At 41.9% G+C, this 23,279-nt stretch overlaps 1 protein-coding gene across 12 annotated transcripts in view; it reads left to right on the plus strand.

Moving 5' to 3' along the window:
* Positions 1-23,279, plus strand: part of OSBPL1A (oxysterol binding protein like 1A) — a 228,779-nt gene that overhangs the window by 118,543 nt on the left and 86,957 nt on the right. For 9 of the 12 annotated variants that reach the window (XM_055559777.1, XM_055559775.1, XM_055559780.1 and 6 more), the window contains one exon: positions 22,201-22,363. The exons of 2 other annotated variants lie outside the window; for them this stretch is intronic. In XM_055559777.1, coding sequence (XP_055415752.1) covers positions 22,201-22,363 — 163 coding nt within the window. Of the gene's footprint in view, positions 1-21,442; positions 21,482-22,200; positions 22,364-23,279 lie in introns of those variants that run through there. One more of the 12 variants, XM_055559785.1, reaches the window with a different exon arrangement.

The raw sequence follows: 23,279 nt of genomic DNA on the forward strand, positions 1-23,279 counted from the left end.
GTTCTAATTTCTCTGCATCTTCACCAACACTTTTTCTTTTCTGGGTTTTGTTTTTGTTCTTATGGTAGCCATCCTATTGGGTTAAAAAAAAGAATTTTTTATAAGTGGAGTTAATCCTGTTTTCGATCCACATATTAACCCTATGGTTGCCAGACTCTCTCTTCTTACATTGGTTCATAATTGACCTTCAGAGCAGTAGGCTTCCTCTTGTCAAACCATTCAGAAGTTGCCCTGGCTGACGTGTGGTGAAGGATGCACACTCTCAATTCTCCTTAGTCCCTTCTTTTTCCTCCAGCCAGTAAAAAACAGCCACACAAACCAGGGATGATTCTTAAGGTTTCCATGGACTTTAGACTTTTGGTTTAAGTCCATGTATGTGTATTCTTCTTTAATACTATCTTTCTGTACTTTAGATACTAAATGTTGATTTGTATTTTGAAAGATAATTGCTCAGTTGAAAAGAATTATGTTTGCATAAGAAAATGAAAGCGAAGATATGTTTGAATCATAAAGGATGAGACAAGGAAACTGAAACACAGTTGACCCTTGAACACTGTGGGTTTAAATTGCATGGATTCACTTACATGCCATTATTTTCTAATAGAAAATACTACAGTACTACACGGTCTGTAGTTGGTAGAATCGGCAGATGTGAAAGAATCTTGGATATGGGAAGAGGATTATAAGTAACAGTGGATTAACCCCTGCATTGTGCAAGGATCAGCTGTACTTGAGAAAAGTCAGGCCTACCTTCAGTTGTGCAAGGGAAGTAATCAAATAAATGTAATCAAGTAACATGTGTTAGTCAAGACCAGAGCATGATAATTCTAAAATGTTAGAATTGGACTGGGAATTTAACATAGTCTGTAGTGAAATTATTATTATTTAATCTTTAGTCATATTTAGGAGTACAGAATTTCTATAAACTCTGAATATTTTAAAAATAAGATGGAAACTTGGGAAAATGTAACCACAAAATTATAAAAAGGGATCTTAGAGGCTATATAATTTTCCTCCCTTTGCAAGAATCTTATCTCCAACTTCCTGCCAGCAAGATGGTACTTTTTTTACACGCCATGTAAACACTGCCATTGATGGGCATACAGGTGGTGGGTGCCGGTGGTTACAGGCTTGGAGCCTCAGTCAAACAGACCTGGGTTTGAGCCCGGGCTCCATCATTTACTGGTTCTGCAATCCTTGGCGGGTCATGTCATCTCAGTGAGCTTGAGTTGCCTCATAATTAATGAAACCTACTTCATAGGATTGTGGGAGGGTCACATGAGGTGGCGCACCAAGTATTTATTGCCACAGCATCTGACGTGTGGAAGACATACCTAGATGTCAGCTCCTGCTCTTCCAGCTGCTGCTACTGCTGTTACACATGGATAATCTTCTAGGGCCACCCATTCCACTGTAGGAAAATGATGAATACTAGAAAGTTAAAAAATTAAGATGAGGTTTTTCTTTTCTCTTTTCCTTTTTAAATTCGTGGTTTCAAATCTGCTCTCTGCGACTTTTTCACAGAAAAGTAAAAGGAACTATTTGTCGTCGTTCAGGCGCTCCATTGTGTCTGACTCTTCCCGACCCCATGGACTGAAGCCCGCCAGGCTCCTCTGTCCATGGAATTTTCTAGGCAAGAATACTGGAGCTGGTTACCATTTCCTACTCCAGGGGGATCTTCCTGACCTAGGGATCGAAACCTAGTCTCCTGCAGTCTCCTTAGAGATTCTTTACCTCTGAGCCACCAGGGAAGGTAGCCCTGAAAAGGAACTACTTCTGTCGACAATTCCTCCAGTATTTGGAGCATCCTGTAAATTCCTCCTTTCCCCAAGCCAGACATCTCCAAGTTCCTTCCGCAGTTACTCGTGTGTCAGCCTTTCCAGACCCACCCTTCTTACTCTTCACAGAGCCCCTGCGGGTATTGTCTTGAAAACATGTCCCCCAGAAATGAGCCTGGCACGAGTCCCGTATGATGCCCTGTGGGGTGAGGCTGCCCCTCCGGCCTCTCCTTTGCTTCCCTCTCACCCAGCTCACTTTGTTCAGAGGACAGTGGCCTCCTGTTGTGCCACAGACTCACTGGTGAGCCCCCTCCTCCCTCGGAACTTCTGCTCCTCCCCTCCCGGAGCACTCTTCCCTGACACCTGCCTGCCTCGCCCTCACCCGGGTCGGCCTTCAGTCCAGTGGCGCTTGCCCGGGTGAGTCCTCTGGACACCCTGGCTCCCAGGGCTCCCTTCCCCATCGCACCTTTATTTTTGTCCTTAGCGTTTCCACCGCCTAACACACCGTGTGTTTCCCGCCTTCACCTGTTTCTCTCCCCACGGTAGACCAGAAGCCGTGTGCACGCAGGTATTTTTGTCCGCTGCGTTCCCTGCTGACGCCCGCAGCCTGGAATGCCCGGCATGGTGTAGGCAGCGGATGAATATGTCTGTGGCCTGACAGCACAGTGCGAGCGAGGATCGACTTCCCTCTCCTTAGAAGCTGGATAGTACCCTGCTGGAAAGGGGTGCTTGGGCGCCACCGGTTCAGTCATGGCTTACTTTTTCTTTTGGAAAAAAAAAAAAAAAATCAGGAAAAGATTTAAGTGCACTTGAAGTAGGAAAAATTAGAATCCATGTTCATTGTCGTCAGACTTTGAAAATTTTTCCAGTCACTTTGATTGCTTAATCAGCATTTTATATAGACTCTTACTTGCTCATAAGGTTTTTGTTTTGCAAAAATCAATATCGGTCATTAAAACAAGAATATGTATTCTTTAAATGTAACTTAACAGAGCTTTCCAAGTAGTGGACTTAAGAGTCATTATCTTTTCAACCCTTCGACTGGCCGGAACCCTACACCAGGTGCTTGGTCTCTGCTGCGTGTCAGGACTTGCAAAACTTGGGAAGCACTGCTTTAAGACACTTGATTCATTAAAAGCAAGTTGTTTATTTTTAATTGGAGGATAATTGCTTTACAATATTGTGTTCGTTTCTGCCATACATCAGCATAAATCAGCCATAGGTGCCCCCTGGCTCTTGAACCTCCCATCCCATCCCTCTCCTCTAGATTGTCACAGAGCACAGGTTTGAGCTCCCTGAGTCATACAGCACATTCCCACTGGCTATCTACTTTACTTAACTCATTATTGCCTGGGGAACTTTTGCAGAAACTGACCCCTGTGGCTGGCGATTTGTTTTGTAAATGAATATTGAATGGTCTCCAGACAATAAAGTCTGTGTAACAAAAGACATATTGTAAGTAATAACATCTCTGGTCAGTAATGTGTTAAAATGTTTTCTTCAGATGGAGTTAAAACCTATTTAGTTATGATTCCGATGTATCATCCCCTCCACCCCCAGTTTGAGAACCATGAAAACGACTCATCAGAACAGAATAAACCGTCAAAATTCTGTGGACTTAATGGTGTTCAACATGTATGTAGAAAGGTGTTTCCAGAGACAGAGCTGAAGGCATTAGAAACAGGGAGTCGGCGATGGTGGCATGGCCGCGCAGTGGATTAGTCCTCAGCAGTGAAAAGGACAGAACTGCTCATGCTTGCAGCAGCATGAATGAATCTGAAATTCTACTGAGCGAAAGAAGCCAGACACAAGGAGCACACTGTGCATAATTCCATTTATTTGAAGTTCAAGAGCAGACAACTCTATTGCCTGAGTTAGAGAAATCGGAGCAGTGGTTGCCAGAGCTGGACCTGGGAAGAACAGGGAGGGTGACTGTAAAGGAGGGCAGGGACCCCAGGGAAGGAGCAAAGAGAAATGGTCTATATCTTCATAGTGGTGCTGGTTACATAGGGTATTCGTTTGTGACTATTCACTGAACTGTGCATTTAAAATTTGATTTTTCATTGCGTGTAAGTAATCTCTCAAAGTTCATTTAAAAAATTAAGAGTCAATAGGGTGTTTCTTCTGCTATTTATAACTTTTTCTGTTTTCATCAACAGAACTCGCAACTACAGAGCCCTGGAATAAGATCTGACAATAAGATCTATTTAGATTAGGATTTAACTTCTTTGCTTTTAAAAATGATTGTTTACCTCTAGTGGCATATCTCTAAAAAGAGAAATGCATTTCAAGGATACATAAGATATATAAATCTGTGGTGAGTGATTATATAAGAGTAAGCTATTATTAGGTAGAAGCTTTGCAGCCATGGTGAGGCAAGAGTGTGCTTAACAGAAACTCAGATTGGGTTCCTATAGTAGATGGTTAAGAGAGCCTTGGACACTGCACTGTTGGAGAATACTTTATAAGTAAGCATCATTTTGTGTTTGATGCAAATACAGATTTTTCATATTTGTGAATCTGATACAAAAGTTTGCAAACATCACTTCATAAATAGACACATTTAAAGATATTTTGCTTATTGTGAAATTATGAGATACACAAAAGACATAAAAAATTCTGTAAAGTATAGGCAAGAATATAAACACCAGAACCTGGCAACTACTGGCAGGAGGTTTTGATTGGTCTTGGTCCGTTCATTGGCAAATACATAAATAGAGTATACAATGCAGTTTAATATCCTTCATTGTCTTCAGTAGTATCAGTATTTTTCTTTGTCATACATATTCTTTGACAATATGTAAGAAATGTATTGTTTAAATTCCCATTGTCACTACGTGAGCAGTCTTTTCACTATGCCCTTGCTAAATATGCTCAGTTTTTTAGTTGTATTGAGGTATAATTGACATACAATAAATTGCACACATTTAAAATGGAGTTTAGTGAGCTTTGATGCATGTTAACATTGTAAAAACCATCATCATTTTCAGAATTAGGAATAATTCTGTTACTCACCAAAGTTTATTTCTGCCTTAGTAGTACCTCACTCTCTTTCCTGTCCACAGGCAGCTATTGGTTAGCTTTCTGTCACTGATTAATTAGTGCTCAGTAGGCATTTCCTAGAATTTTACATATGTGGAATCGTACCTTTGTGGGCATGGTGGAGGTTCAGCTTCTTTAATTATTTGCAGATCCATCTGTGTTGTTGCTCAGGGCAATAGTTCATTCTTTTTTAGTGCTGGGTAGTGCTCCATTTTATGGATGTACCACAGTTTATTCACTTCTTGATGGACATTTGAAATGTGTCCAGTTGTTGGCTCCCGCACATCTTTGTGTGCACATAGCCTTTCATATGTCTTAGGTGAATCAGATCAGATCAGTCGCTCAGTCGTGTCCGACTCTTTGCGACCCCATGAATTGCAGCACGCCAGACCTCCCTGTCCATCATCAACTCCTGGAGTTCACTCAGACTCATGTCCATTGAGTCAGTGATGCCATCCAGCCATCTCATCCTCTGTCGTCCCCTTCTCCTCCTGCTCCCAATCCCTCCCAGCGTCAGAGTCTCCTCCAATGAGTCAACTCTTCGCATGAGGTGGCCAAAGTACTGGACTTTCAGCTTTAGCATCATTCCTTCCAAAGAACACCCAGGGCTGATCTCCTTCAGAATGGACTGGTTGGATCTCCTTGCAGTCCAACTCTCCAGAGTCTTCTCCAACACCACAGTTCAAAAGCATCAATTCTTCGGCACTCAGCCTTCTTCACAGTCCAACTCTCACATCCATACATGACCACAGGAAAAACCATAGCCTTGACTAGACGAACCTTTGTTGGCAAAGTAATGTCTCTGCTTTTGAATATGCTATCTAGGTTGGTCATAACTTTCCTTCCAAGGAGTAAGTGTCTTTTAATTTCATGGCTGCAGTCACCATCTGCAGTGATTTTGGAGCCCAGAAAAATAAAGTCTGACACTGTTTCCATTGTTTCCCCATCTATTTCCCATGACGTGATGGGACCAGATGCCATGGTCTTTGTTTTCTGAATGTTGAGCTTTAAGCCAACTTTTTCACTCTCCACTTTCACCTTCATCAAGAGGCTTTTTAGTTCCTCTTCACTTTCTGCCATAAGGGCGGTGTCATCTGCATATCTGAGGTTATTGATATTTCTCCCAGCCATCTTGATTCCAGCTTGTGTTTCTTCCAGTCCAGCATTTCTATGATGTACTCTGCATATAAGTTAGATAAACAGGGTGACAATATATAGCCTTGACGTACTCCTTTTCCTATTTGGAACCAGTCTGTTGTTCCATGTCCAGTTCTAACTGTTGCTTCCTGACCTGCATACAGATTTTTCAAGAGGCAGGTCAGGTGGTCTGGTATTCCCATCTCTTTCAGAATTTCCCACAGTTTCTTGTGATCCACACAGTCAAAGGCTTTGGCATAGTCAATAAAGCAGAAATAGATGTTTTTCTGGAACTCTCTTGCTTTTTCCATGATCCAGTGGATGTTGGCAATTTGATCTCTGGTTCCTCTGCCTTTTCTAAAACCAGCTTGAACATCAGGAAGTTCACGGTTCACATATTGCTGAAGCCTGGCTTGGAGAATTTTGAGCATTACTTTACTAGCGTGTGAGATGAGTGCAATTGTGCAGTAGTTTGAGCATTCTTTGGCATTGCCTTTCTTTGGGATTGGAACGAAAACTGACCTTTTCCAGTCCTGTGGCCACTGCTGAGTTTTCCAAATTTGCTGGCATATTGAGTGCAGCACTTTCACAGCATCATCTTCCAGGATTTGAAATAGCTCAACTGGAATTCCATCACCTCCACTAGCTTTGTTCGTAGTGATGCTTTCTAAGGCCCACTTGACTTCAGATTCCAGGATGTCTGGCTCTAGGTCAGTGATCACACCATCGTGATTATCTGGGTCGTGAAGATCTTTTTTGTACAGTTCTTCTGTGTATTCTTGCCATCTCTTCTTAATATCTTCTGCTTCTGTTAGGTCCATACCATTTCTGTCCTTTATCGAGCCCATCTTTGCATGAAATGTTCCCTTGGAATCTCTAATTTTCTTGAAGAGATTTCTAGTCTTTCCCATTCTGTTGCTTTCCTCTATTTCTTTGCATTAACTGTCACTCAAAACATTTTTATCACTTCAAAATAGAACCCTGGGGAAGAGAGGAGATGGGGAGAAGGGTGGGAGGAAGGTTCAAGAGGCAGGGGCCATATGTATCCCTATGACTGATTCATGTTGCTGTATGGCGGAAACCAACACAACATTGTAATCATTCTCCAATTAAAACAAAAACAAAAACCCTGTACCCATTAAGCAGTCACTCCCCATCCCCAGTCCTGCTCCCAGCCCATGAAAATGACTAATCTGTGTTTGTCTATGTGGATCTGCCAGTTTGGGGCAGTTCCTGGAAGTGAAATCATTCAACGTGTGACCTTTAGTGTTACTTCTCTAGCTGGTTTCGGGCATTGTGTGCACTGTAGCGTGTATCAGGACTTTCTCACTTACGGTGGAATAGTTTTCCATCGTATGTGTGTAACACATCTTATTCCTTCATCCATTTATGGATATTTGAGTTGTTTTTACCTTTGGGCTATTGTGAATAGTGTTACTCTGAACATTTTGACACAAGTATTCATTTGGACACATTTCAGTTCTTTCAAGTATATACCTAAGAGTGAATTTTCTGGGTCATATAGTAATTCTGTGTTTAGCTTTTTCAAGGAACCACTGCAGTGTTTTCCACAGTATCTGCACCATCTTACGTTCCCACCAGCAGGGCACTGAGATTCTATTTTTCCACATCTTGGCTAACACTTACTTTCCTGGTGGGTGTAAAATGATACCTCATTGTTATGATTTGCATTCTTCTAATGACTAAAGATATTGAGCCTCTTTTCTTATGCTTGTTGGCTACTTGTATATGTTTGGAGAAAAGTCGGTTCAAGTTCTTTGCTCATTTTAAAATTGGGTTGTTGTGTAAAAACCTTTGGTCAAAATAACTGCGTCATCAGGATATTACATTTATATATATATATACACAATTTTTCCATAAAACATTTTTATTTAATTATTATTGAAAATATATCTTCTTTGGTACATTTTTCCCTTAGAGGTTAATTAAAAAAAAAAAAAAAAACAACCTAATTCTTGTAGTTCGTTACTCTAACATGGTTTAGCCAAGACATGTTCAAAGCAGCTGTAATTTTCTATAGAACAAATATCCAACACTAAATTTTCTAAATATCTTCAGCGGTTTTTTCTATCTTACAGCAGTATTTTCTGACAGAGGAATATATTTGAATTTTTCATCACATTATTTTCTGTCTGCTGTTTTCTGTACTTTGAGAATAAGTGTTTTCTCAAGTGGTGAAGCTTTTTGTCATTTATATTAAAAACCATTAAAAGACTGCTAAATATTTGATTACATTTAGTGAAGAAATTTAAAGGCTAAAACTTCTGTATGTCTTATGATTGTAAGTAAACCTCCTCAGATTTCTTCAGTGGTATCTTCAGCTGCTGGATGCTCAGATTTTAAATGATGAGAAAAATGTCACGACTTCATGTGCTTATTAGTTTGTATCTCAAGACATAATGCATGCACACATGCTCAGTTGCGTCTGACTCTTTGCGACCCTATAGACTGTAGCCCACTAAGCGGCTCTGTCTATGGGATTTCCCAGGTAAAAATACTGAGATGAGTTACCGTTCCCTTCTTCAGGGCATCTTCCCAACCCAGGGATCGAGAGAAAGAAAGTGAAGTCGCTCAGTCATGTCCGACTCTTTGCAGCCCCGTGGACTATAGCCGACCAGGCTCCTCCATCCATGGAATTTTCCAGGCAAGAGTACTGGAGTGGGTTGCCATTTCCTTCTCCAGGGCATCTTCCTGACCTAGGGATCGTATCTAGGTCTCCTGCATTGCAGGCAGACGCTTGACCGACTGAGCCACCAGGGAAGCCCAGGGATTGAACTGAGACTCTAACATCTCCTGCATTGGCAGTCAGGTTTTTTACACAAGTGCCACCAATAACCCATGAATAGAGGGTGACCTGCACACATCCAGATTTCTAGGGGGTGTGTGTGTGTGTGTGTGTATATCTCTACATACATCCATATTTCATATGGTCTTCTGGAGAACTGGCTTATTGTCATCTGATTATATGGGCTCTGTTTTGTTTTTTAACCAGGGTAGCTGACAAAGAGCTCCCGCTGGCAGTAGAAGCCTTTGCTCTGTTCTCTTTGCTCCTTTTGTTACCATGATTAGTATTATCTTCAGTCTGGCATTCTTTTGGCATGGTCTTGATGCTTGGTTGTATTTTGTGAGTTAACTATAAATCTAGATAATACAGTCCGTAAGTCCTTATAACCACGCTCTTATGAAGTGCAGTGTGCATCGCCATACCCTGCAAGCAGCCGCTTCGGTCAGCCTCTGAGTGGGGTCACCACTCTTCCCTGAAGTTACTGGGCATCCTGCACTTGACCCTTGACCAGGTGATCCATGGAGATGCGTGTGATGGCACCATTGTCAGTCTTGTCTATATCGTATTTGTATATGTAACATACATTCTAACATTTTTTACAAAAGTAAATATAAAAGACTTTCTAATATTCGTATGTCTCATGGATAAACACACTCCACTTTGGAGACTGTAAGGGAAAGCAAATAAAGAGCCACTGAAAAGGTTAAAAGTAATGCTGAGTTTGCATTTTAAATAGGTGTACTGGGTAGAAGTGTGAAGCGGCTGTCTTTTCTCCTTCTAGACTATAAACTATCCAAGGATTCACCAATCTCTTCTTCTGCTTTGTATCCCTAGCCCTACCTTGAAATATAGTAGTACGTGCCCAGTGAATATTTTTTAACTAAATTGGAATTCTCCTGAATTGGCAATTCTTCTTTGAAAATTAATTAATTTTTTGGCTGCACTGGTTCTTCCTTGCTGTGCACGGGCTTGCTCTGGTTGCCTCGAGTTGGGGCTGCTCTTTAGTTGGGGTGTGCAGGCTTCTCACTGCGGTGGCTTCTTTTGTGGAGCACGGACTCAAGGTGCATGGGCTTCAGTAGTTGCAGCATGTGGGCTCAGTAGTTGTGGCTCGCAGACTTAAAGTTGCCTCGTGAATATGGAATCTTCCTGGACCAGGGATTGAACCTGTGTCCCCTGCATTGCGAGGCAGGTTCTTAACCACTGGACTACCAGCGAAGCCCCTAAACTGGCAGTTCTTATCCAGAAGCCACCTTAGAATACTTAGTGGTGCTTTTGAAAAAACACTACATGGCAGTTTCAAGTGTTGGGGGTTGTTCCAAATACCAAATTCTAGTTAGGAGGAAGGAAGCAGATAAGCAAGCAGAAAATAGGACTGTGCCCTTCCCTTTAAGGAGACCCGGTGAATTCCTTAAATTACTTCCATCTTGGCCAGAACTTAGTCATGTGGCCACAGCTGCCAGAAAGACTGAGCAATAGAGTTTAAGATGGTGTTCGTTTCTGTTCAGTCACTAAGCCATGTCTGATTCTTTGTGACCCCATGGACTGCAGCATGCCAAGCTTTCCTGACCTCCACTATCTCCCGGAGTTTGCTCAAACTCAAGTCCACTGAGTTGGTGATGCCATCCAACCCTCTCATCCTCTGCCGCCCTCTTCTTTTGCCCTCAATCTTTCCCAGCATCAGGGTCTTTTCCAACAAGTTGGCTCTTTGCAGCAGGTGGCCAAAGAATTGGAGCTTCAGCAACAGCCCTTCTGATGAATATTCAGAGCTGATTTCCTTTAGGATTGACTGATATTGTTAATTAACCATGTTTCAACATAAAATAAAAAAATTTTTAAGAAGATGCAGGGCAGTGAGTTCAGCTAACAAAGTGGGTTTCTTACTAAGGAAGAAGACACTAGATATTGGGAGAAATCACAGTACATGGACCTTGTTCATTTTTTAAGTCTTGAGGCAGTAGGTTGGGGCTGAAACTGGGCCTTATGATAAAAAACCAAGCCAGCTCTACAGCTGCTCTAGGTACACTCTTCATAGTGGAAAATCTTAGCTCTAAGCAGGTTAGGAACAGAAGAGATCTTTAAAAAAAAGAAACCCTTCTCCTGGAGGGTGTGGTTGCAGTCAGGTTCCTAGTCTGTGTAAGGATGTCCTTACACAGGACTCCCGTCGGGAGTCCAAGGGATGGTTTTATAACAAATGCTTTGCTGTGGTCCAGGCAGCTCTGCTTGCCCTCCCTCATCTGTCTGGCCCATCAGTGTAGTAACCCCATCTACCCAGAAATGTGAGACCCTCTGGCAGTCATGTATGGATGTGAAAGTTGGACTGTAAAGAAGACTGAGTGCTGAAGAATTGATGCTTTCAAACTGTGGTACTCTAGAAGACTCTTAAGAGTCCCTTGGACTGCAAGGAGATCAAACCAGTCAATCCTAAAGGTAGTCAACCCTTGTACATTCATTGGAAGGATTGACACTGAAGCTCCAATACTTTGGCCTCCTGATGCAAAGAGCTGACTCATTGGAAAAGACCTTGATGCTGGGAAAGATTGAGGGCAAAAGAACAGGGCAGCAGAGGATGAGATGGTTGGATGGCACCACCGACTCAGTGGACATGAGTTTGAGCAAACTCTGGGAGACAGTGAAGGACAGGGAAGCCTGGTGTGCTGCAGTCCATGGGGTTGCAAAGAATTGGACATGACTGAGCGACTGAACAACTGCTTCTAAGACTGTTGATCGTGAATTGCTGTCAACAGTGTTACTGGGTGTTTTGGTTATTGGCAATGCCATGGGTTGGAAAGCTTACAGGATTCCAAGTTAAAAGATCGTGGTTTCAGTTTTTTATTCTTTTGCTAACCTTTGGCAAGTTACTTAAACTTTATGATCTTCAGTTTAAATATATATGCATTCCTCATACTGTTGTTAGGAAGATTTAATGAACTCTAACAGTGTGTAAAAGTGCCTTTTAAAAACTAAAATGCTATGCATGTACTTTATCAGTTGTTGACACAGTAACAGCCCTGTGTAAGCAGAACCATTGTTTACACAAATGCTTATGAAGTCCTTTTTTTCTTTTTTTGGCTAGGTGAACTCTTATACTGAAGTTAAGAATACACAGATTTTAAGAGACATTTTTGCTCACTTAAATGACTGGTTCTGGAATAAACTGTGAAAAATAATACTTCTTAATACTGGTTAAAGAGATTTTATAATAAAAGTCATTTTGCATTTGGTCAGTCCCCATCTATTTCTCCTGTTACTGCAGTCCTGAATTTTCTTCATTTTAAAATGCTATTTCAGCAGTTAACTGTTGAGCATGTCATAGGCAACCCATTCTGGGCACTTAGGGAATATAGTCATGAACAGGTATTTAATGGAGAATTTAAGAGACATGGTTCAAAGAATAGGCCTTTTAAAATTCCAGAACTTTTATTGAGTAGGTTGATTTGGAATTTTACCATTTTCATATAGCCAACAATGATTTTTGACATTACACTGAATTTGTTTGCAGTGCATTGAATACATGCCATTACATGGCAGTTTAACATCCTGTTCTGTAATTTACATGATACATAAAAACCTTCTGAAATTTTTAATACACTATAATCTAGAATAATTAGGAGATTATACATTGATGTGGTGCTTTTAGGAATGTAATTCTATAAGTGCTAACTTCTGGAATGGAAAATGTTTAGTTATGGAAAGTACTGGTTATTGTAGTTCCTTATGTGACTGTTACAGCTTCGACTGACTCAGCTTTGCAATTGAAAGAGAAAGTCACTATGAGATCTTACTTGTGCCGCGTTATTTTAGATGCCAGAACTACTGACCAAGGGAGTGAAGTTCATGTGTATTGAATGTGCTGTTGGTGGCATACCACGCAGTGAATGGTACTTCTGTTTCAGAAGACATTTTTCTTTTTTTGCTTCTTTTTTTAAAAAAAAAAACATGTAAAACCTCAACTTAGACATATTGTCACTTGTCTGTAGCATTATTCCCCCATTGATTTTATTTTTATGAGAGGTTATTTTTAAAATCAATCTGACAAAAATAACTATCAAATATTCTGGGTTTATATTGATTCAAGTATCTCAAGCCCTTGCTTTTAAAACTCATCTATGTACTACATTGCTTGAGTGACTATTTACTGGACTCTGTCCTACATGTAGGACTACACAGTTATTGCACAATTCCTCCTTGATTTAAAATGTCTGAAGATACATTTGAGAGTAATGGATTTAACAGATGACTAGCAATTACCACTGCGGTCATTTTACTTAGAGCTTTATCAGTAAGTCAACAAGCAGATAACACCCTCTCCTTCATTCCCAAGACAGAGCTAAAGGGCAAAGAAGTATAGAGGCAATTCCCAGCAGGGTTTCCTTTCCTGTTGGCTGGAGCCAGATTGAGGAATATGGTAGTGCCAGTAAGAACAGAGTATGTAACAGTGCCAGGAGCAAGCCATGGTCTTCTATAAGCAAAGGGAAAACGCAGGAACAGCTGCTTTGCGTTGGGTTGACCAGATTAGTGTGAATGAGGCTTTGGAGGGCCTTGGATCTGATCTCCTTTGAAATCTCAGGGTGCACTTTTCAATGCTGTGTGTAAGGCGCATGCTGGGACCTACTGGTTGAAGACCTCTTTGTTTCCTGTTCTCTCTAGTTCTTCCGTGCACCAAGACAAAAAGGAGCCGCTGAAAGAACACTCGGTTACACATACCTACCCATCTGCATCTGGACACATGTTGTTTAGTCTCTTAGTCGTGTCCAACTCTTTTATGACCTCATGGACCATAGCCCACCAGGCTCCTCTGTCTGTGGGATTTCCCAGGCCAGAATACTGGAGTGGGTTGCCATTTCCTCCTCCAAGGGATCTTCCCGACCCAGGGGTCAAACCCGCATCTCCTGCACTGCAGGTGGATTCTTTGCTGCTGAGCCACTGGGGAAACCTGCATTTGGACGCATACATGCTGCTTTTTTCTCCTCCAACTAAGGATGAGCTGTCTTGTCTTAGCGAAGGCCAATTGTACTCGTATGGATTAGATCCCATCCTTTTTTGCAAACTCAGAAACATTATTGTAGCAGTTCTCTCCTTTGAGTCCTATATCATTAATTTCCCCTTTGTTGAATCTTCCTCATAGATGTAGAAACACGCTGGCATGTATTTCATAATAAAGCCTTATTGACCCTCACCCCCTTTCAGCAATTGCCCCCCAATTCTCTCCTTTCCTTTCTAGGAGAAAGAATGGGCCATACTTGCCCTTTCCAAGTCCCCTCTCATTTCTTCTGACTCCTGTGAAGCCTTTGTCTTCAGCATTCTCTCACTGTTCTGCTAAACCTGTCCTAGTCAAGGTCACCATTGACTTCCTCATCATCAAATCCAGAGGGCTTTTCTTAGTCCTCATGTTATTTGATTTGTCATCAGTGTTCAACATAATCACTTGTTCCCCCTTCTAGTACTTTGTCTAGGCTTCTAGAATTAGCACACACTCCTGAGTTTTCTTCAGTCAACCCCCCCACCTTCCACCTTTTTTTGTGTGTTTCCTTTGCTGGTTCTTTCTTGTCTCTCCCATCAGAGGGAAATCTCAGTCCTTAGATTTCTTCCTGTGCCTGTCTCACTTTCTCCCTTAGTGATTCTATCTAGTTTTACAGCTTAAAACATAATCTATTTGTGAAGGACTCTCAGATTGTATCTCCAGCCTGGAATTTGTCCCTGAAGACTTGCTTCCCTGGTGGTTCAGTTGGTAAAGTGTCTGCCTGCAATGCAGAAGACCTAGGTTTGATCCCTGGGTCAGGAAGATCCCCTGGAGAAGGAAATGGCAACCCACTCCAGTACTCTTGCCTGGAAAAGTCCATGGATGGAGGAGCCTGGTGGGCTACAGTCCATGGGGCAGCAAAGAGTTGGACACGACTGAGTGATTTCTTTCTTTCTTTCACTTATCTACATGACATCTGCACTTGAACGCCTGATGATACCTCCCACTTACCATGTATGAGTTCCTGCTTGTTCCAAGTCCTTCCTGTAGTCTTCCTGCATTGGGTCACGACAACTCTATCTTTAACTATGGAGTCATCCTTGACTCTTGTCTCGCATCCTGTAGACCTGCCTTCAGAATATATGCAGAATCTGACTACTACTCATCACCTCTATCGCTATTATCCATCTCTTACTGGAATTGTCCCAGTAGCCTCTTAGAGATCTTCTTAATTCTAATTTGCCCTCCCCTCCAGGTCTCTTATTCAGCTTTTATCAGTCAAAGAGATTGTGTTAAGGTGTAAATCAAATAACATTACTCCTCTGCTCAAAGCTGTCCAATGGCTCCTCTTGTCAGTCAGAGTCAAAGCCAGAGTTCTTACATTAATCTGTAAGGTCTGTGGTCTTCCTGGGTAGCTCAGCTGGTAAAGAATCCTCCTGCAGTGCAGGAGACCCTTGTTTGATTCCTGGGTCAGGAAGATCCACTGGAGAAGGAATAGGCTACCCACTCCAGTGTTCTTGGGCTTCCCTGGTGGCTCAGATGGTAAAGAATCCACCCGCAATGCGGGAGACCTGCGTTCGATCCCTGGGTTGGGAAGTTCCCCTGGAGACAGGATAGGCTACCCACTTCAGTATTCTTGCCTGGAGAATCCCCATGGACAGAAGAGCCTGGTGGACTACAGTCCATGGGGTCACGAAGAGTCAGACACGACTGAGCAACTAAGCACAGCACAGCAAGCTCTGTGCAGTCCCCCTCCCCCCACACACCTTCCTTCCATATACTCCCTCATCTGAATTTCCTCCCATCAGACAAATCTGCTTGGCCACTGAGGCGTCTTTATTTTTAAATGTCTTTCTTAGTAAGAGGAGAACTGGGGCGGGCAGGGGAAGGGGGGGGAAAGGCTTGAGAAACAAGAAAATTTGTGCAGTTGGAGAGGCATTGGTGAGATGGCATACAAGCAGGGCATGAGAGTCAATGAAAACCCTAAAATCTAATGTGTGCAAGGGCACTTTGTAAATCTATAAATCAAAGTGCGTGCCTACTATCCAGTCTTGAAGATGTGTTTCCATACTTGATCATGCCTGGGACATGTGATTAAATCTTATTTTTCCTGAACTGAGAGCAATATTCAGCCTAGCTATGAACCTAGATAACCTCTGCTTGCGTTCACATGAGAGCGCTGTGCCTCCCACCTCCAGCAACGCTGTCATCTTCTACAAGCAGAAGAGCCTTTGTTGTTGTTGTTCAGTTAAGTCATGTCTGACTTGTGACCTCATGGACTGTAGCCCACCTGTCCATGTAGCTCTTCTGTCCATGGGATTTCCCAGGCAAGAATATTGGAGTGAGTTGCCATTTCCTACTCGAGGGGATATTCCCAATGCAGAGATAGAACCTCTGTCTTCTGCATAGGCAGGTAGATTTTTTTTTTTTTTTTTTTAACCACTGAGCCTCCAAGGGAGGCCTGCAGAGCCCTTACCCAGCTGTAAAGGACCAGACCCACTTTTCAACAGCAATGTGGCAACAACAGAGAAAAGTCAGCATATCATTGGTCCTCTAACCACAGAAATAAGTCTTAATGTAATTCCTTATCTAAGAGGTAAAATTAGATGTTTTTGGATTTAAGATGTATTTCAGTCTGAAGCCAGTATGTTCTGTTATAGCCATACATCCAGTAATAAGAAATGAGAAAGGCTGATGCTGAAAAAAGAAGAGCTCAATAAAGGACAGAAATGGTAGGGACCTAACAGAAGCAGAAGATATTAAGAAGAGGTGGCAAGAATACATAGAACTGTACAAAAAAAGATCTTCACAACACAGATAATCACGATGGTGTGATCACTCACCTATGGCCAGGATGTGAAGTCAAATGGGCCTTAGGAAGCATCACTACGAACAAAGCTAGTGGAGGTGATGGAATTCCAGTTGAGCTATTTCAAATCCTGAAAGATGATGCTGTGAAAGTGCTGCACTCAATATGTCAGCAAATTTGGAAAACTCAGCAGTGGCCACAGGACTAGAAGAGGTCAGTTTTCATTCCAATCCCAAAGAAAGGCAATGCCAAAGAATGCTCAAACTACCTCACAATTGCACTCATCTCATATGCTAGTAAAGTAATGCTCAAAATTATCCAAGCCAGGCTTCAGCAATACGTGAACCGTGAACTTCCTGATGTTCAAGCTGGTTTTAGAAAAGGCAGAGGAACCAGAGAGCAAATTGCTAGCATGCGCTGGATCATGGAAAAAGCAAGAGAGTTCCAGAAAAACATCTATTTCTGCTTTATTGATTTTGCCAAAGCTTTTGTGTGGATCACAATAAACTGTGGAAAATTCTGAAAGAGATGGGAATACCAGACCACCTGACCTGCCTCTTGAGAAACCTGTATACAGGTCAGGAAGCAACAGTTAGAACTGGACATGGAACAACAGACTGGTTCCAAATAGGAAAAGGAGTACGTCAAGGCTGTATATTGTCTCCCTGCTTATTTAACTTATATGCAGAGTACATCATAGAAATGCTGGGTTGGAGGAAGCACAGGCTGGAATCAAGATTGCCGGGAGAAATATCAATAACCTCAGATATGCAGATGACACCACCCTTATGGCAGAAAGTGAAGAAGAGCTAAAGAGCCTCTTGATGAAAGTGAAAGAGGAGAGTGAAAAAGTTGGCTTAAAGCTCAACATTCAGAAAACGAAGATCATGGCATCTGGTCCCATCACTTCATGGGAAATAGATGGGGAAACAGTGGAAACAGTGTCAGACTTTATTTTTCTGGGCTCCAAAATCACTGCAGATGGTGATTGCAGCCATGAACTTAAAAGACACTTACTCTTTGGAAGGAAGGTTATGACCAACCCAGACAGCATATTGCAAAGCAGAGACATTACTTTGTCAACAAAGGTCTGTCTAGTCAAGGCTATGGTTTTTCCAGTGGTCATGTATGGATGTGAGAGTTGGACTGTGAAGAAGGCTGAGCGCCGAAGAATTGATGCTTTTGAACTGTGGTGTTGGAGAAGACTCTTGAGAGTCCCTTGGACTGCAAGGAGATCTAACCAGTCCACCCTAGAGGAAAGCAGTCCTGAGTATTCATTGGAAGGAATGATGCTAAAGCTGAAACTCCAATACTTTGGCCTCCTGATGCAAAGAGCTGACTCATTGGAAAAGACCCTGATGCTGGGAAAGATTGAGGGCAGGAGGAGAAGAGGATGACAGAGGATGAGATGGTTGGATGCCATCACCGACGCAATGGACATGGGTTTGGGTGAACTCCAGGAGTTGGTGATGGACAGGGAGGCCTGGCGTGCTGTGATTCATGGGGTCGCAAAGAGTTGGACACGACTGAGCGACTGAACTGACTCACTGATGCTGTTAGTTGACTGGAGTGTAGCTGGTTGAAAGAGCTTTACTAGATTGGTAACAGGGCCAGAATGTCACCTAACCTGTAATTGGATAATTGGACATGGTGTTCTCTGAATACTAATCATTTACTCCCACTTAGTGGTGTGTCTTGCCAGATTTAATTATTGCCTCTGCCTGACTTAACCTCTTGGGAACATAGGTAAATAGCAGGGTGCTTTATAGAAGGATGAGAAGAAGAAGAGAAGTCGCTCAGTCGTGTCTGACTCTTTGCAACCCCATGGACTGTAGCCCACCAGGCTCCTCGGTCCATGGGATTTTCCAGGTGTGAATACTGAAGTGGGTTGCCATTTCCTTCTCCAGGGGATCTTCCCTACCCAGGTATCAAACCCAGGTCTCCCGCATTGTAGGCAGACGCTTTACCGTCCAAGCTACCAGGGAAGCCATAGAAGGAGAAAGTTGATAAAACGTATATTCACTGGCCAGCACCAGGCTTTTTAAAACTCTGAATTCTTTTGTTGGCATCCATTCAGTGATGGAGTGAAGAACACTTTGTAAGTATTCATTGTGAATTTCTTCTGCCAGCATGAAATTGAGTAAGATGAAAGGGGGGTCGTGTTCAAGTGATTCTGGAGATTATTGGAAAGGCTTGAACATGCATTAGTCTGAAGGAGCGATAGACGCAGAGCAATGTGTCTACTAATAGTTAATAATAATGTGTAACTATTAAATGTGTGATGATTCAGTCCTTAAATGTTTCTAATAAAAAGTTTGACATTTATGTTTACTTGGTTTTATGTTGATTTCTGTTGTGGCAAAGTGGCTGAGGGCGTGAATTTTATGTGAAATTTGAAAAAGAAAATGTCCATATGCTGGAAATGGTCTAATTATGAGCACATGTTGGGTTTTACTAATTTTGTGAGGTTATCTGTTCTTTGAACAATAATAGGGTGGTTATCCTTTGAGTCATGCGTGTGCGTGTATTGATACACGTGAAGGTGAAGAGCAACGCTTAGCACTGCAGAGAAGACTGCATGAGGGTACTGTTTCTCTCACACCATAGTTGCTAAACTAGCAAATGAGAGTTTGGAGACAGACTTGGAAAGTAAGATGAGGATTTTTTGAAGTTACGCTCTGCATAGCTTGATGAGTAGTTTACACTATATCCAGTGCAGGTATCCCCCCAGTGTTTCTGAAATACTGAGATGACAGAGGGCTTAGAATTGGGTTGTTCCAGCTGACTGTTCCAGCTGATTGATCTGATGGACCAAAAAGCATCCGTGCCAGGGAAGTATGTGCTTAGGTGCGTCTTTGCAGCTCTTCACTAGCACAGTTTCTATGCTACGCACACCTGCTCTCTCAGCTGCATCACTTTCCTGGATGGGGAGGTGTTGCCATTCAGCAGGAAGTTTGAGAGTAACATGCCTTCAGTATCGCGGATCCTGTTAGACTTGAAACTAATACACATGTCCTCAGATCAGCTGACAGATAACAGCAAGGTGAGGTCCAGTCTGTCATCAGAGCCTCTGCTCCCCCTTTTGTTTCCACCCCCTTTCCCTCCTTCTCTGAGAACAGATGTTGAGGCAGCAGGATACAGGGATGCTTGCTTTTCATGGATAAAAAGATCAGGATTTCAAGTACAATCTTGTTGGGAGAACTTGATATTTTGGAGCCTCAATCATTTATTTTGCCCCTTTTCTGAAATGTAGGGATTGAGTTTAGGTGTTTAAACTTAACATATATGTTTTAAAGCAGTGAAACCATTTTTTTTTCAGTAACTGTAGTAGTTACCCCCTTTATCCTTGGGCGAGGGTTTGATCCAAGACCCCCAGTGGATGCCTGAAACTGGATTTACTGAACAATATGTATATGTACTGTTTTTTACTATACATATGATTACATACATAATCATATACCTGTGATTAAGTTTAACTTATAAAGTAGGCACCATAAAAGATTAACAATAAAATTAATAAACTAGAATTTATATATTTTTTACCCAAAAGAGGTAACTTGGTTGATTCTTATGTAGAACAGTTGGAGAAGGAAATGGCAACCCACTCCAGTATCCTTGCCTGGAAAATCTCATGGACAGAGGAGCCTGGTGGGCTGCAGTCATGGGGTCGCAGAGTCAGGCACGACTGAGTGACTAACACTTTTTAAAACACTATGTAGAACAGTACAGTGTCAACAGCACATTTGCATTTTGATACTTGAGCAGCTAAAAAAAAAACAAAAACAAAAACCTGAGCTTAATGAAAGAGGAGTGGATGGGGTGAAAGAGTTTGAATCTGCATTGGCGTTTTTTGGATTCTACAGCAGTGCTGATGTTTTTCCATCTAAAGAAGGGTTCATTTTAGATATTATGATGAATTCTGTTGTCCTTGTTTATAGATAAATGAATTGTCTGACTGGTTAAGTGGAGGAAAAACAGCTTTTTTTATTTTTAAGGTTGATTTCAGCTATACCAAGAGTATTTCCTCCTTGGATATAAAATTTTAGATTCTAGGAACATTTGCATGTATTTTTCAGTTTCTTAAAAATTATAATTATATACCTATTTAATTTTTTCCTGTTTTCTGGGTCTTCTCTGCACATTATTGCTTACCATTTATTGCTGTTTATATTTCATTATTGTAATTCTAATAATAAGCACGTTCCTATAATGATAATAAATACTAAGGTACCCGAGGACTGGAGCTGTTCCCAAAATAATGAGGGTTTAATGCTGTTTTTATTACACACTTAGCATTTTATGGTAGGGCTATATTGTAAGTCATATCTGGGGTTCTTGGAGCATTGTCCCTATACGTGTGACTGTGGAGTCAGAATGTGGAGGAAGATGCTGTGTCCTTGGGCACCACAGAAGGAGACTGAGAGAAAGGCCAGGAAGTGGGAGTGGAGTTCAGCAGAGCACAGCTGGGAGCCATGGGGAGAGGTCACCAGGGTGAAGACCCAGGGGCAGGCGTTTTGACTGGAGAGGGGTTCGGAGGTCACCCCATCTCATGTTCCTCGAACTGTTGGAACAGTCCCTGGCTTTGGGCCTGGAGGGGAAAGTCCAAGAGGCTCCCGATCCGGACCCAGCGTCCTATGCACTGCTGCTTCCTGAAACATTGGATTTCATGCGTTGAGATTTGAGAAATAGGTTGTGCTGTTGAATTTTTTTCTTTTTTTTTTGAAGACCACTGAGTTGAAGCCACCGATAAGACTCTCCCTGGCAGTAGAATCCTGATTTTATAGGTGAAGAAACAGGCACAAGAGAAATCTGAGATTAGGTGGATCCCAGCTCTTCCAACTCTTGTCTAAAGACCCACGTGGCCCCCAGAAGTTGAGGGAGTTGATGGAGTAGCTGTGATTTTCAGAGTTCTCATACAAGAGTGGATGAAACTGTTCATACCGAATCTGGTACCTGCTATTTTATATGAGAATTAAGAGTACTTAAACTTTAGAAGGCTTTAATTAACTTCAAATTCAGAAGCTCTTGAATTAGATAGGAAGAACAGATTATATCAACAAAGGACTATGACTTTGCCTTCTCTATAATCTTTTATTTATTTATATTTGTTCACTAAACTCAAGGTAAAATATGGAACCAGAATCAAAATCTGGATTGGAAAATGGTAATTAAAACATCATTACCTAGCCTCTTGTTTCTCTTTATTTGATATACCAACTCTTTTGAGAGTAAACCGGAGGATTATGTCTTAATCTTTGATGTGGTTCACATTTTAATATTTACAACAGTTTTAATTCTTTATTTTGTTCAAAAGCTGGCTTAATTTGATTAATGTTGAATGAAATACTATTTAAAAAAATTTTTTTATATGATTTTCAAATTGACTGATGCCTTTCTACTAGGGTCCTGATCATTTGGGCTGAATTTGTTTGCTTTTTCTTAATCTATTTGCATTGGCTGGAGGTGTTTTGAAAAAAGTCCCCACGGGAAGAACAAAATTAGCTTAGTAATTTTGCTCATTCAAGCATGCATATGTAGCACGACTGTCTTCATTCCTGATGTTGCAACTGAACTGGGTCTAAAAGCGTGTTATTTTCACATCCTTTTGAGTTAGTCTGTCTCTCCTGTCACTCTGAAGTCTTGTTTTGTATTATCTGTTTTCTTCTAGGTGAGGAATTTTAAATTGGAACAGGAACAAGAAAAAAACAAAATTTTATCAGAAGCACTGGCGACTCTAGCCACTGAACATCACGAATTAGAGCAGTCTCTGGTTAAAGGTTCCCCGCCGCTGAGCATCTTTAGTGAGGACGAGTTCTATGATGCACTGTCAGGTAATTCTAGAACCCCGCCATCTGGGGCTTTGGTAATTCACAGTTGACCACCTAAATGTCATCTTAGGGTAGATGTCACTTTGAGTTCCCTGGAGTAAACAGATGGAAATGCATGGCTACAGCTCCCCAGTGACCTACTTTTTGTATGATGTTTTTAAGGCAGGAGCCCGAAAGTTTGAAACAGAAGTCATCACTGAGTCTGCCTTTTTGACAGCCTGTGCTCTGCTAGGGCCAGAGGGCTGCGAATCTGGTTTATTGTTTTATTCGTTGACTGTGAAATACCTCCTGGTACAAGGTGCTTATTACCTGTTAAAGGACAGAGAGGTGGACGGTTTATATCTCAGAGAGGTCTAAGAGTAAAGGGCACAGATAAGAAGAATTGGTTACAATATGGTATGCTGTGTGCCAAAGGGAGAGGTGAGGCCACGGTGTACCCAGAGAAAAGGAAGAACCTCGCTTGGCCTCAGAGCTGTGTGGCACATTGGCAGTGGGCAGGGGCTTCAGAGCTGGATCCTCTGAATTGAAATCCTGCCTCTGACACTGTTGTGAGCTGTGTGACCTTGGGCAAGTCCCATGACCTCTCTGGATCTCAGCTTTTACATGTTTAAAATGGGGATGATTACAGTTTCCATTGCAGTGGGTCGAGTCGGGATTAAATGAGTTCGTATGTTCAGTAGTGCCTGACAGGTACCAGATATTCAAAAAATGGGCGATGTATGTGGAGGGGTGAGAATGACTTTCAAGAGGAGGTACTGCTGAGTAGTTTTGACTTTTTATGAATTTCCTTTAGAATATGAGGTGGATGTGGGCGGACTCATGGAAGGAATCATGGAGGGGATGGCTGGAGATGATTGAGACTGAGAATAATTCTTTTATGTGAGGAAATTAAGTGCTTATTTAGTAGATGAACATGTAC

Source organism: Bubalus kerabau, chromosome 21 (genome assembly GCF_029407905.1).
Source record: "Bubalus kerabau isolate K-KA32 ecotype Philippines breed swamp buffalo chromosome 21, PCC_UOA_SB_1v2, whole genome shotgun sequence".
NCBI classification, from domain to species: domain Eukaryota; kingdom Metazoa; phylum Chordata; class Mammalia; order Artiodactyla; family Bovidae; genus Bubalus; species Bubalus kerabau.